Source organism: Ambystoma mexicanum, chromosome 6q, assembly GCF_040938575.1.
Source record: "Ambystoma mexicanum isolate Mex_15411 chromosome 6q, UKY_AmexF1_1, whole genome shotgun sequence".
In the NCBI taxonomy this organism is placed as follows: Eukaryota; Metazoa; Chordata; class Amphibia; order Caudata; family Ambystomatidae; genus Ambystoma; species Ambystoma mexicanum.
In genome coordinates this window covers 1,153,284,810-1,153,298,507 of record NC_090937.1, presented here as the reverse complement: position 1 = coordinate 1,153,298,507, position 13,698 = coordinate 1,153,284,810, and the positions used below count along the sequence as shown (strand labels likewise).

General features: G+C 52.0%; 1 protein-coding gene across 1 annotated transcript in view; it reads left to right on the top strand.

Moving 5' to 3' along the window:
- SLC30A9 (solute carrier family 30 member 9) overlaps window positions 1-10,369 on the top strand; it is a 1,100,681-nt gene extending 1,090,312 nt beyond the window's left edge. Inside the window, exon 18 of the mRNA XM_069631745.1 lies at window positions 8,860-10,369. Coding sequence (XP_069487846.1) covers window positions 8,860-8,904 — 45 coding nt within the window. The 3' untranslated portion in view covers window positions 8,905-10,369. The remainder of the gene's footprint in view (window positions 1-8,859) is intronic.
- Window positions 10,370-13,698: the final 3,329 nt, after the last annotated feature.

Sequence of the window (13,698 nt, the reverse complement as noted above, 5' to 3'; positions counted from 1 at the left end):
GTCTGCCCTGGATGCCAGCTTCAGAATGTCTTTAAGGAGGACGAACACTCCTTTTGTCTGTACTGCCTACATGAGGACAAGACGCACGTGGAGAAGGACTGTGCGTTTTGCGGCAATATGTCGGAGCGGACCATGAAGGACCGCCATCAACGTCTCGCCAACTGGCTGGAAGGGAAGAGCCCGTCAGGCGAGAAGAAGAAGAAGAAATCCGAGCGGTCTTCTAAGACCTTTGAGGACGCCCTGGCGACGGGGGTCCAGCACAAGGCCAAGCACCGCGAGTCCGCTGGCACCGGGAGCGCCGAACGGTCGGGCTCTACGGGCGCCAGGCTGGGCGCTTCCTCCCCGGCACCATCAACCACGAGCCAACGCTCTGGTTCGGGTAAGAGGAAGGCCGAGCACCCGGCGAAGCTCCTGGAGAGGCCCCGGTCGAGCTCGAAGGCCCCATCGGAGGGAGAGCGAGGCATTGACCCTCCACCCAAGGAGAAGGCGGTGAGCACACCTAAGGTGGTGAAAGCCTTAATCCATCCGGCCAAGGCCTCTATCGAGACAGTCGCGGCGCCCCTGGCTCAGCCTGTGGAGGCTACACCAGTGGTGGCGACCTCGGGGCTCAGAGTCTCCCTGCCACCACAGAGGGAGTCCTCTGCCCATCGACAGGACCCCCGTGAAGCCTCCGACGGAGAAGAAAAAGGGGGGGCAGGAGGTCGTCGTGGATTCGGCCTCAACCTCTGAGGAAGAGCTGATCGAAGTCTTAAGCCACGGCGTTGGCGTGGAAGAAGACCAGCCCGTCGGGAGGGACCCCGACGTGGGAGACGACGATAACGTCGAGGGTGCCGACGGGGCCCCTGACCGCCCGTCGGAATCCCCTTAACCAGTGCCGCAAGACAACTCGGCTGCCATTTTGTTGGCTATACAGTCCTTATGCTCGGAGATAAGGACGAGACTGCCATTACCACCAGCGGAGGAACCTCTCCCGACGGGGGACCCGGAGCCAGGCCCTTCTGGGAGCCCTCCCCCTAAGAGAAGAAGGATTCATCCTCCACCTCCTTTTCAGCCATCGCACCCTGTTCAGCCCTCCTCCCCGTCCACGACTCGTGGGGATGATACGGGGACTGACACTGCCGCGACGGGTACGGACGACGAGGTTTACGACGAGGATCTGCCTTCGTCGCCTCCCACCCGGGCTTCCCCGCCCGACGAGATTGGATCGTTTCACTCCATGATCGCCAGGGCATCCGAGCTTTTCCAGCTCTGCCCGGAAGAGAAGAAGGAAGGTTTCCTTTATCAACGGCGCGAGGCCAAGAGGAAGACGGTCCTCTCCATACCTCTACTGGACGATATTTGGGATGAGGGCCTCGCCCTCCTCAACAACCCATCCACGACGCCGGCTAGAAGGGATCGGTACGAGAAGAAGTACCGGGTCCCGGACGCGGCCCCCTTGTGCCTTCGGGCGCAGCCGACCCCGGACTCGGTCGTCTCTGCGGCGGCCAGGAAGAAAGCGGGGGGGGGTGCGGCCTCTACGTCGACCTCCCCGCCGGACGGCGAGGGAAAGAAATTGGATACGATGGGACGCAGGGTCATCTCGTCTGCAGCGACGACGATTAAGGCGGCCAACGCCTTGGCTATCAGCCCGCTACGACAGGGAGTTGTGGTACAAACTGGCCCCCCTGCTGGACTTCCTACCGGACGACAAGAGGGCGGATGCCCTAGAGATCTTGCAGGAAGGAGTGGTGGCGTCGGACCACGCTATTACGATTGCGACGGACATCGCTGACACTGGATTTCGCCAGTTGGGCAACGGCGTGTGCCCTAGGCGGCGTGGATGGCTCAAGGCTACTGACTTCCGTCAGGACGTGCAGACCAGAGTCTTGGACATGCCGTTCGACGGAAACAACCTGTTTGGGAAAACGGTGGACGATTCCCTTCAAGCCATCAAGGCAGACACAGAGACGGCCCGGGCTCTTGGGGTTCTCCAGCAACGGCGGCCGCCCTTTCAGAGCGGCGGAGGCAAATAGGGTGCCTCCAAAGGTTCCGGTGGCGGATTTTCCACCTACCGTCAAGCGGCCCGTTCGTCGTCGCAGGAAGCTTACAGGGGACGAGGCAAGTCAGGAGGACCCCGCCGTCGTCGCCAAGGAGGTCAAGGCGGCAAAGCCTCGTCGAAGCAGGACTAAACCGGCCGTGGGGTCGGGCCCCACCGAAGCACCCCGGTGGGAGGCCGGCTGGCGAGCTTAGTCAGCGTGTGGGAGTCCATCTCCACCGACCGTTGGGTGCTGGACGCCCTAGCCCAGGGTCACGCGCTCGAGTTTCTAAAGAGGTGCCCGCGCATCCCCTCTGTGGCCAGGAAAGAACATCACGTCCCTCAACTTCTCTTGGAGGTAAAGGCGATGCTCAGGAAGGGCGCCATCAAGCTTGTCCCAAAGAAGCTTTGGGGCTCCGGAGTTTACTCAAGATACTTCCTCGTGAAGAAGAAGTCGGGAGGATGGCGTCCCATCCTGGACCTACGACGACTGAACAAATTCATCAAGGCACAGAAGTTCCAGATGGTCACCCTCCAACACGTCCTGGATCAGCTGGAGGAGGGCGATTTCCTGTCGTCGTTGGATTTGGAGGATGCCTACTTCCATATTCCCATCCTAAAGGGACACCAAAGGTTTCTCAGGTTCGTGGTCCAAGGGCGTCACTATCAGTTCAGAGCCCTTCCCTTCGGACTGAGGTCGGCACCCAGGGTGTTCACCAAGTGCCTCGCACCGGTGGCGGCGCAGCTGCGCCGAGAGGGGATCCACGTCTACCCCTACCTGGACGACTGGCTCATCCGAGCGAAGACGAAGGAGCTCGCCGTGGAGCACACGGCAAGGACCGTCCAACTTCTCACGGACCTGGGATTCTCCATAAACTACGCCAAGTCCCACCTGGTGCCCGCGCAAGACGCACTGTTTCTGGGAGCGAAGCTCGACACAGTGTCACTTCTGGCCTATCCGTCGGAGGAAAGGACGAGGGCCATTTTGGGCAAGGTGCAGCGGATGCTGGTTGCCGACGCGGCCAGAGTGAGGTCCATCAAGTCCCTCCTCGGAATGATGTCTTCTTGCATTTACCTCATCCCCCTGTGCAGGCTCCGGATGCGCCCGTTGCAGGAGTTCCTGGACGCGCGCTGGATCCAGACGACGGGCAGCTTCGAGGAGAGGATCACACTCGAGAGTTTCCGACGAGCGATCCGGTGGTGGGGCACACGCGCGCATCTGACGGCGGGCATGGACTTCCAGACCCCCGGCTACCAGGAGACAGTGACCACGGATGCCTCCCTGGAAGGGTGGGGAGCGCACAGCAAAAATCTGTATGCGAGAGGCCTTTGGCTCCCGACGGAGAAGTCCCTCCATATCAATGTCCTGGAGCTCCGTGCAGTGTTTTGAGCCCTCAGGTCCTTCCGTCCCTCAAGGGCAAGGTGGTGAGGATCTTCACCGACAACACCACCACCATGTTCTACATCAGGAAACAGGGCGGAACCAGGTCCCCAGCCCTGTCCAGGGAGGCGCAGGATCTGTGGCATTGGGCCGTCGCCCAAGGGATGTTTCTGGTGCCGTTTCATCTGGCAGGGATAAAAAACACCATCGCCGACTCACTCAGCAGGGAGCTGCGCTCGTGCCACGAGTGGGAACTATGACAGGATCTAGTGGACCGCCTCTTCCGACGGTGGGGCACACCCCAGATCGATCTGTTTGCGACGGCGTTGAACTCCAAGTGCCGGAGGTTCGCCAGCAGGTTTCCCCAGCCGAGGAGCATGGGCAATGCTTTCTCGTTCCCCTGGGAGGGCCTGTTTCTATACGCGTTCCCTCCATTGCCATTGCTGATCCGGCTCATCAACCAGCTCAAGAGGTCACGGTGCAGGATGATCCTCGTCGCACCTGCGTGGCCGAGGCAGATATGGTTCCCGGACCTTCTGGACTTGTCAGCGTCCCCGTCAATCAAGCTGCCAGTGGACGCGGATCTTCTCTCCAGGGAAGGAGGCGCCATCCTCCATCACGACCCGAAGTCGCTGAACTTGCAGGCCTGGCTCCTGCAGCGTTAGAGTTTGGAGGATACGACATACCGGCCGACTGCAGAGAGGTTCTTGCAAAGGCCAGGGCGTCCTCAACTCTTAAATGCTACGGACACAAATGGAAGAGGTTCTCTGTCTGGTGCCACGCACAGAAGATTAACCCTCTACGGATTACGGCTCCCCAAGTACTGCCGTACCTGCTGACGCTGGCCAAGGCTGGACTGGCGCACGCGTCCATCAAGATTCATCTTGCTGCGATCTCCCGATACACCAGAACCACGGGGCGGACGTCTTTGTGGTCTCATCGTCTGGTGAAAGAGTTCATGAAGGGACTGTTCAGATCGTTCCCGCCGGTGAAGGCTCCGGCCCCGGCGTGGGAGATCAACGTGGTGCTGACCAAGCTCATGGGACCTCCGTTCGAGCCTCTGCACTCAGCTCCGTTGAAGTTCTTGTCGCGGAAAACAGCGTTTCTTGTGGCCATCACCTCCGCACGACGGGTGGGAGAGATCCAGGCCCTTTCCTGCAAGGCCCCGTACTTGACTTTTCACGACACGAGGGTAGTGCTCAGGACGCACCCCTCCTTCATGCCCAAGGTGCCGTCGGACTTCCACCTCAACGAACCCTTGGTGTTGCCTGTTTTCTTCCCGTCGCCTTCGTCGCCGGCTGAAAGGACTTTGCACTCGCTGGATGTGGCTAGAGCGCTGAAGTTCTATGTGGACCGCACAAAGTGTTTTCGGAAGACGTCACAACTCTTTGTGAACTTTGGGCCTGTCAATCAGGGGAAGGCTCTCTCGAAGGCTTCCATTTCCAGATGGCTCTCCGGCTGTATCATGTACTGTCATCGGTTGGCAAACCAACCGCTGTCTGGCCGTCCGAGAGCCCATTCCACCAGAGCGATCGCAGCTACCACGGCGTTCCTATCTGGTGTGCCCTTGCTGGACATCTGCAGGGCTGCTACGTGGAGGTCGACGTACACCTTCACGAAATTCTACTGCGTCGATCGGGATTCCAGGGAGGAGTCCAGGGTCGGCCAAGCAGTGCTGCGCAACCTGTTCGCCTAAGGTGAGCCTGGTGAGGAGGTAAGATTTGCTTAATGTTGAGTTTGATGTAATGCTTAATGTTGAGCCTTTGCCACCTCCCGTGGTTGTGCATGTGTGTACTGCTATGTATTCTTTATTCATGAGCATGTGAATCCATGCCAGACCCCATGCTGGAGAAGGAACAAGTTACTTACCTGTAACTGTTGTTCTCCAGCATGGGTCTGGCATGGATTCACATGCGAACCCTCCCGCCTACCCCTCTGCGGCTCTTCACTTGGTCATACTGCCACTTCACGTGCTACCAAATCTGAAGATGGCTGCCAGAGGCGGGGCTTAGGTAGAGGGCAGTCATTGGCTGTGGTCAGTATGACGCAGAGATCAGTGATTGGTTACTACTACGAAAGACAGATCAGAAACGAAACTGATACTGGTTTTTTCTTTACCGAGGATTCCCAGCCTGACGACGGGGAATATTCATGAGCATGTGAATCCATACCAGACCCATGCTGGAGAACAACAGTTACAGGTAAGTAACTTGTTCCTTCTCTGCTCCTCCTTCTCCAGCGGCTGACTCACACTCTGACACAGCCCTCTCTAACCTGCATCTTTCTATCTCCAACACTTTGGACATTCTTGCCCCTGTCATGAGAATTCATCTGAAGTCTACCTCCAAGTGTAACTCTTGGTATGACTCCTACCTCGCAGCCCTGAAACGCAAGTGCAGGGTGGCTGAGAGGAAGTGGAGGGCTTCGGGCACATCCTCTGACAAACTGGCCTGCCGCCTGCTCCAAAGGCAACACAGACTGTCTGTACTCCCCAAGAACAGGGTCCATAGTCAAGCCTGCATCTCTGCAGGCTCTAACAACACAGCCGAACTCTTTAAAATCTGCAAGGAGCTGGCCAATCCTATTGCAGTCTCCACCTCTCCTGTTCCCCCGAAGCCCTCTGTACGGGTCTCGCCTCTCATTTCACCACTAAAACTCAGGGCATCTTGTCCTCACTTTCCTCTTCCTCTCCCTCTCTCAGGCCCGGTTCGGCCAACTCTCCCTCTCCTCTTCCTTTTTCCTCCTTCTCTCTGACGACACCTGACAATGTTTCTATACTAGCCTGATCTATGAAAGTGGCGTCCAAAGAGGTGCTCCCTTGCTCTTTCAAAACCATCAAGGGCAACATTGCCACCCTCGCTCCAGCCTTGGCTGATTTATGCAGTCACTCTTTCGCCACTGGATCTTTCCCTCTCATCATGCATTCTCTTGTGTACCCCCTCCTAAAAAAGCTGTCTGCCGATCCTAGCTATCTATTGCCCGATTTCTATCACTCCTTTCCTGTGCAAATTCCTGGAAAAGCTGGCCATTTCCCCAGCTTACTCTCCACACTGAATCTGTTGGTTGTCTCCATGATCATTAGTCTAGCTTCAGAGCAGCTAGAGGCACGGAAACCGCTCTCCTGAATACCCGTTAAGATCTGCTCTCTAATCTTGACTCCAGCTCTCCCTCTGTCCTCATCGTCCTTGATCTTTCCTCTGCTTTTGACATGGTCAATCACGACACCCTGATCAATCGTCTCCGCAACAAACTAGGCATCACGGATGAGACCCTGGCGTAGCTGAAATCCTTCCTCATGGACCCATCCTCCCAGGTCCAACTTAGGTACTTTCCCTCCACCACCTCTCTAAACATGTGTTGTCCCCCAGGGCACTATCCTCTCACCCTGGCTCTTAAATGTCTATCAGCCCCTTTGGGCCACGTGATCTCCACCTTCTCTTCTAACTTTGTGTTATGCGGCTGACACTCGGCTCTCTTTCAGGCTTCCCTCAGCCTCTTCTCCTCCCTCGCTCATTCGTGACTATCCGCGATTCAAGATTGGTGTGCCCTCCACAATCTCTGCCTTAATGCCAGTAAGATGAAGAACCTGCTCATTGGGACTTGTGCTCCCGCTTTCCCTCTCACTCTGGCTGCCGTTGTTGGGCCCTCTGCTCTCGCCTTCCTGGGAGGCAAAAAACCTTGCTGTTATCATCGACATCACTCGCTCCTTCTCTCCTCACATCACGGGCCTTGCCAAGAAGGCCCACTTCCAGCTTCATCTCCTCAGGGGATTTCTACCTTTTCTCACTTGTCCCCAGAAGCTCACCGTTTCCAGAGCCCTGGTTCTCTGCAGGCTGGACTACTGCAACATCCTCTTTCTCAATCTGCCTAGCTCTACTCTTTGCCACCTGCAACTAATGCAGAGCAGGACTGCAAGACTTATCCTTGGCCACAAGCCTTAGGACCGTATATCTCCAGCCCTGAAATCCCTCCACTGATTGCAAGTATAAGTTCAAACCCCTCTGCATCGTCCACAAAGCTTTCTGGGGGTCAGGGCCCGCACTACATCCAACTCTCTCTGCTGAAATACCTTCCTGCTAGAGCACTTCGCTCAGCTACCTCCAACTTTCTGAGGGTCAGACGCTTCTCCAAGCAGAGAGTGGGGATAGATCTCTCTCTCCTCTGCAGGAGACTCACTCTGGAATGGCCTTCCTGGCCCGCCCGGACTTGAGCCGGACCTCTTGAAGTTTCGGGAGCGGCTCAAGACCTTTTTCTCCTCTGCCTTCTCTCTCGCTCTCTTTCGCTTCCTTGCTAACTTGCCTGTCTGCTGCACCGACTGGTTGCATGGTACCCTCAGAGTGTCATTGGGTAGCAGGCTCCTCCATGACCAGTCCTCCTTGCACTGCCTCCTGGGCTACCGTGCACTTGGGGGCTGTAACTGTAACCCCTACAGCCCCCCTTCCTCCTTGCACTTACCCAGAGCTGTGCTGCACTGGGTGCACTTACTTAGCCTGCAGCCATGATCTCACTTTCTCCCTACCCCCTCTCTTGCACTTCTGCCCTCTCTTCCCCCTGCGCTTCTCGTGTCGCACTTGCACGATCTGAATGACACAAGGCCTAGTAAAACTGTTTGTCTTGTCCTCCCTTTGTCTTCCCTCCCATGTCTTGTGGCGCCTAGAAACACTTGTGTACAGGCGCGTTATAAATTATAAATGCCATATCATATATCATTTGTGCCTAATTCAGCCAGAGGCAGTTCATTTTTATCTTGGGAGCTGAAAGTATACCCCACACTAGGAGGGCTGCCACTTCAGCTCTGACTGGACTCTGCTGGTCATGACGCCTGTTTTGGCAGAGCAGTCTTGCAAAATCCTTTGATCTGACCTTGGCCTTGGAGTTGGCTCGTCCCACTGCCTTCATAAAGAAACTGCTATGGGAGTCTAAGATGAGCAATTCGTGGGAGGACGCCTTCCCTTAGAAAAATATTACTCTCATCATTATTCTTTCTGATGGATGTTGCTCCCATGGATTCCTCCTCGCCCTCTATACCTGACCCTCTGATAATGAGATCTCCCTTTTTCTTTCACCAAAAAATTGTATAATGACAATTGATTCCCCAATGCGGCTGAATGGCCGCGGGGTATGCTACTTTTACCTACAGTGATATCACGCCGAGTGACCATGAAACCATTGTTTGACAGCGCTTCTTTGCTGTAATAAATGTACCAAAATCTGTTTAAGCAGGATGAATATATCTAAAATGGGTAATCCGTAGGAAAACCTGTCAGAACGTTACCACAGTTAAGTAATTTATTCTTCTGTACTATCATCTTCAGCTTATATATGGTACAGATTGTGTTGTGTGTTATTTTAAAATGGATACATCACAGTCGGGGAAGTCCATGTCATCTACTGAAAACTTAAAATCAAGTGTCGTACTACATTTAGAATGTTCCACTACTAAATATATTTATTTGTTTTTCAGCAACGGAATCCTGATGTGCGGCATGTAGATTTAGAAATCTTGTAGACGTGCCTCCCAGTGACTGAAGGAATTAGTGGTATAGACTTTAATGCTCTTTGGCCATAGACACGAGTACAAAAAAACTTTGGAAAGCATTGGGCCTCATCGACCAATTTTCCCTTATTCCATGTGGTTATTTAAGAAGCAGTGAATTTAGTGTTTCTGGTGAATTTATAACACACAAGAAGAATGTCACGAAAGAAACCCTGGAGTAGCTTATTTCTGCAAAGAAATCAATATTTATTTACTATAGATGACTTCATCGTTGGAACTTGTCAAGAAAAAAAATCTTTTTTCTTTAAATAGAATCTTCCACCTTCACTCTGTTGCTTGTGGTTGTGAATGAGACGGGTCAAAGATGTTGAAAGCACTCACTCCATTGGAACCAGCTGCAGTCTTGCTGTTAACAGCCCTACGATGCCTCATCACTTGAATATTTATTGCTGGGAAAGTGCCACTTCTAGAAACTTTGTTATTGCAGAACGTGAATGAGAATCTACCACAACCAGCATCCTGATTTTTAAACTGAGCGTAATCTTTTAATTTTCTTTTTTGGGCTCAGTTCCCAGAAGCACCCTGAGCAAACACGTTTTGTGACGGTTTTCTTGGCTTCACGTCTTAGTCCTATTTTTTTTTTTAACTTGTATTCTAATATTTTGGGTTCCGAATCGTTCACTGACAACAAGACTGTCTGAGCTCTGATTAGCCACAAACAGGAAGTACCGGCATGTAAGCCCTAACTATACTGCTGGTTTAAATATTTCGTTACAGATTTGAATTTCTATTGTACTGGTTTTAATAGAATATTATTTAGATTACACAATTAAATTTCCTGCCCTGTGTATCTTTGAATTCCTTGATCCTTTTTTCTACCTTCCATTTCAATGGTCAAATATGTAATATTTCGAGAGGCGTTGGTGAATCTTTTAGCATTCGCTAAAATTGTACAAATATTAAAGTGATTAATTTTAATATATTTCCTAAATGTACAAAGTTAACATTGTATAAGAGATATCCATTTAGAGTTGGAGATTAAATATGACAGTAAATATGGTACATATTAAAACGTGTGAGTTTTCATTAACCCTAAAGTCTGTGGCATTGGTGTAAATTGAAACATTTAACAGGGAAAGCATAACTAAAGACCCACACTTTCTAGCTACTTGCTGGAGAAATGTGCTTGAGCACTTTTTGCTGGCTTTTGTATAGTTGGGCAAAGCCCATGGACTAAATTGCACACCAGCAAATGTATTTGATTACAGTGTGAAGATAATGTATCGGATTTTGTTTGTTAAAAGCTGCTTTGTTGAAGATGTTTCATTGAAAAAAATGAAACGTGGATTTCACTCACTTATTTGGGTAAAGATGTATTCAAAGACAATTTATTTGTTAGCTTATAAACAGTTTTATATTGCCCAGTTAAGTTTTGTAACTCATGTATGTATGTTCAATAAAAATGGCTGGTTGAATAGCTCTGTATGCATGAGGCTAAATTTGCTGTCAGCACATTAGTGTTTAAAAATACTCATGCATGGGTCTCATAGCCTCTTGTATTCCGCTTGTTCTGCAGTTGAACCTTTGCATGAGTACCCTGGGATCTCGGGTTCAAGTGGAGCCAGCTGATTAGGGTAGCTATGATGCAGGACTTTAGATGGCAGTACAGGGAGCAGAATGTGCTGCTGGCCAACTCCTTTGCACTTTCGGTGCTACAGTAGCAGGTCAGCATGGATGCAGTGCAGCCATGACAGCCTGGGGCACTATTGTAAGCTCAAGTGTGATGGTTTCCATGTACAGCTTTGAGCTCGTTTCTCGAAGTTATTTACAAAGACTAACCACCAGCTACCCTCCTCTTTTCTAACTCAGTCCCCCAAATGATACTCATAAAAAAAGTTCTCATTGCATTTACAAACATTTTCCTGAGCTATCAATAAAGCCCATGGGCCAACATTTCACCTGCACTAATGGATGGCCACCAGGGCAGATAGAAATCCAAGCCCACGATGCAACTTATCCCTTCCTTACACTGTCAACCATAGAACATCCCTTCCCAGACATTGAAACCACATTCGGATTTCATAACACCAAACCAGATACACACATGGATCAATTTTCCCCAGCACCCATTCAAGCCATACTCTGCAGAAGTAACTACCAAGCACTCTGGGATACCACTGCCAGGAAACCAAAAGACACACACTCCAAACGTACACAAGGATGCACCGGCTCCATGGAGCCCACGTATGCTGACCTAGAGAACCCTACACCTAAACAACACTACACACACAGTACTGTGGTGCTGCACCTGCCCTACAGGCACAACACAAGGCATGCAATCTAGGCATCCTTCCAATTGGACACAAAACAAAACACAAACTAGTGCAACCATCCCACCAAATAAGACCCCCACACACCAGAAACACTGTACAAGTGCCCAATGCATCAGATGCCCTCAATCCCCCAGACATGCCAAAAAACACACATTCTAAGTCACCTTTCATACGGAAGTTATTGGGCATTTAGCACCTCGAGGCACACCCGTTACTGCCACCAGACATAAGTGCCACCAGTTAAACCCATTTATGTCGCCATACACACATACCACTCATGCTGCATGCCTTTTGGCAATTGTGTGCATCTCCTGAAGTGGTACAGATAACCATTGTAAGTGTGTCAAAGAAGGGATCTGACACAGAGGTGGCATGTTGGTGCTTATAGACTTTCATTTGTGCATACAAAGGTCCTCACTATCCCTATCTACTAAGAGGGGTTTCCCTGCCTCAAAACTGATACTAAAGGGTCCCTCAAATTAAACTCCACTGTCCTGTGTCACAACCTACCTCTAGCCCTCACTCAATAACTAAAGGATAAGCTAACGTAAAGTTCCTTCTTCAGGAGAATGGTTCCCTTCTCTTTCTGCTCTGGATAGCACCCAAAAACATGTTCAATGGATTGCTTTTCTCCCGCAGATTCCTCATGATAGATGTTCATCTCCAGCTTCGCTATTTGGAAATCTTTTTGCCAGGAGGCGTAGTGGACCTCGACTGGGCCGTTGATCCGTCTTGTCTGTTTTTCGATCGTTTGCTCCGAGCATGACATCAGGCATCCTGTATATACTACGTCACTACGCCCCACAAGTCGGTTCCCTTTTTCTACACGCTTGCACGCTGCATCGGGAACACTGCTCCAGATTCTTCAAAGACCTTGACGCAGTGTTGTCCCACAGGGTTTCGAGCTCCAAGCAATACAGCGATTGCAAGGCCAAAAGGTCTACGACCGACCCCCATGACGCCTGTCTATGGTGTCTGGGTGCTAGTCGGGACACTGAGGCCTGCGCTTTGTGCACAAAGATGCAGCCAAAATCCCTGCGTGGGCAGGGCCGGGAAACTGGCTTTGGGCAGACCTGTCACCAAGTCCCCGGCCCGGTCACTCGTCCGGTTCTTGGAGGCAGAGACTGAGGAGCCCTCGCCCGTCCAGGGGAAAGACCGACATCCAAAGAAGACGAAGAAGCTGTCCCATTCCAGTAGCCATTCCTTGTCTCCTCGCTGAAGAAGAAGCAGCACCACCACCATTGACGTGAGTACAGCTCGTCGTCAAAATGAGGTAAGCCCTCTGCAGGACCGACCAATCAAGAGGAGTTGGAGAGTTTTAAGAGCTCTATGTTGCAAATGTGTAAGACGCAAGCGGCTGTAGATGCGGCTCTGGCCCCCGACCAGCAGGCTTTAGTGGCTAAAGCGGCACTTGTTTCTCCCGACCCCATGCCAGCCACTCCGTCGGCATTGAAACCGTCTTCGGGTGTTAATCCCGTCAGGCATAAGTCGCCGGAAGGCCATAGGGCGAGGCTGCCGACGTCTCTCGGTTGCCCGAGAGTCCCCCAGCACCGAAAGTACTCTAGTCATTGATCGCTTCGGCATCAAAGCACATCCTGAAGCCTCCGGCGCCAACAGTCGATCAGGTTACTTCGATTCCATGCACTCCATATTCATAGATCTGAGGAACGCGATGACCCTGTGGACATGGTTGATCCCGTTTACACGGGGCCCAGCGGCGTCAACTATTTTACCGACCAAGTCGATTTATTGTCTTTGGCTCAGGGTTTACATGATGCCAGTGGTCTGAATACTTCTCCAGGCTTGAGTTACAGCAAAAACAGCCCTATACCCACACTAGTGTGAAGTTCAAAGAGCTGGTTCACGGGGTAGTTGACACCCTCGGGTTGAAGGCGCCCTCTGTCCCTCTTCAGGGGTATAATCTTACTGACATATTGGAGTCCCACGGTCGAGAACAATATGCCTTTCAACCCTGCCATTGCAGACCCTTTAGCCTCCATATGGCAGCATCCATGTACCATTTCCCCCTGTAAATGCCCATTTCACAGGGAAGCATAGGCTGGCAAGAGGAGAGCCTTCTTTCCTCGCCACTCATCCTTCCCCAGAGGTGAGGGGTTGGTGATTCAAGCTGCCACTGTTTCCACTAGACCCGCGGCATCCACCTCAATTCTGCCTATGGACAGAGAAGGGAAAGAATGGGACTCCTTGGCCAGATAGGTATTCACTTCTGGTATAATCGGGCACAAGGACACTAACGTGGCATGTGGTTTCGCCAAATATTCATTTGGCTTATGGAAAGCAGTAGAACAGGCTGCCGAATATGTCTGTGAGGGTGCCAATACACAACAGCTTTTTACAGCTGGTGGAGGATGGGAAGGAGGTAGCCAAACAGTTGTTGCAGACGGGCCTGGACGTGGCAGACTGTGTTGGCGGAGCTATGGGTTCAGCAGTTATGAGACGCCAAGCTTATCTT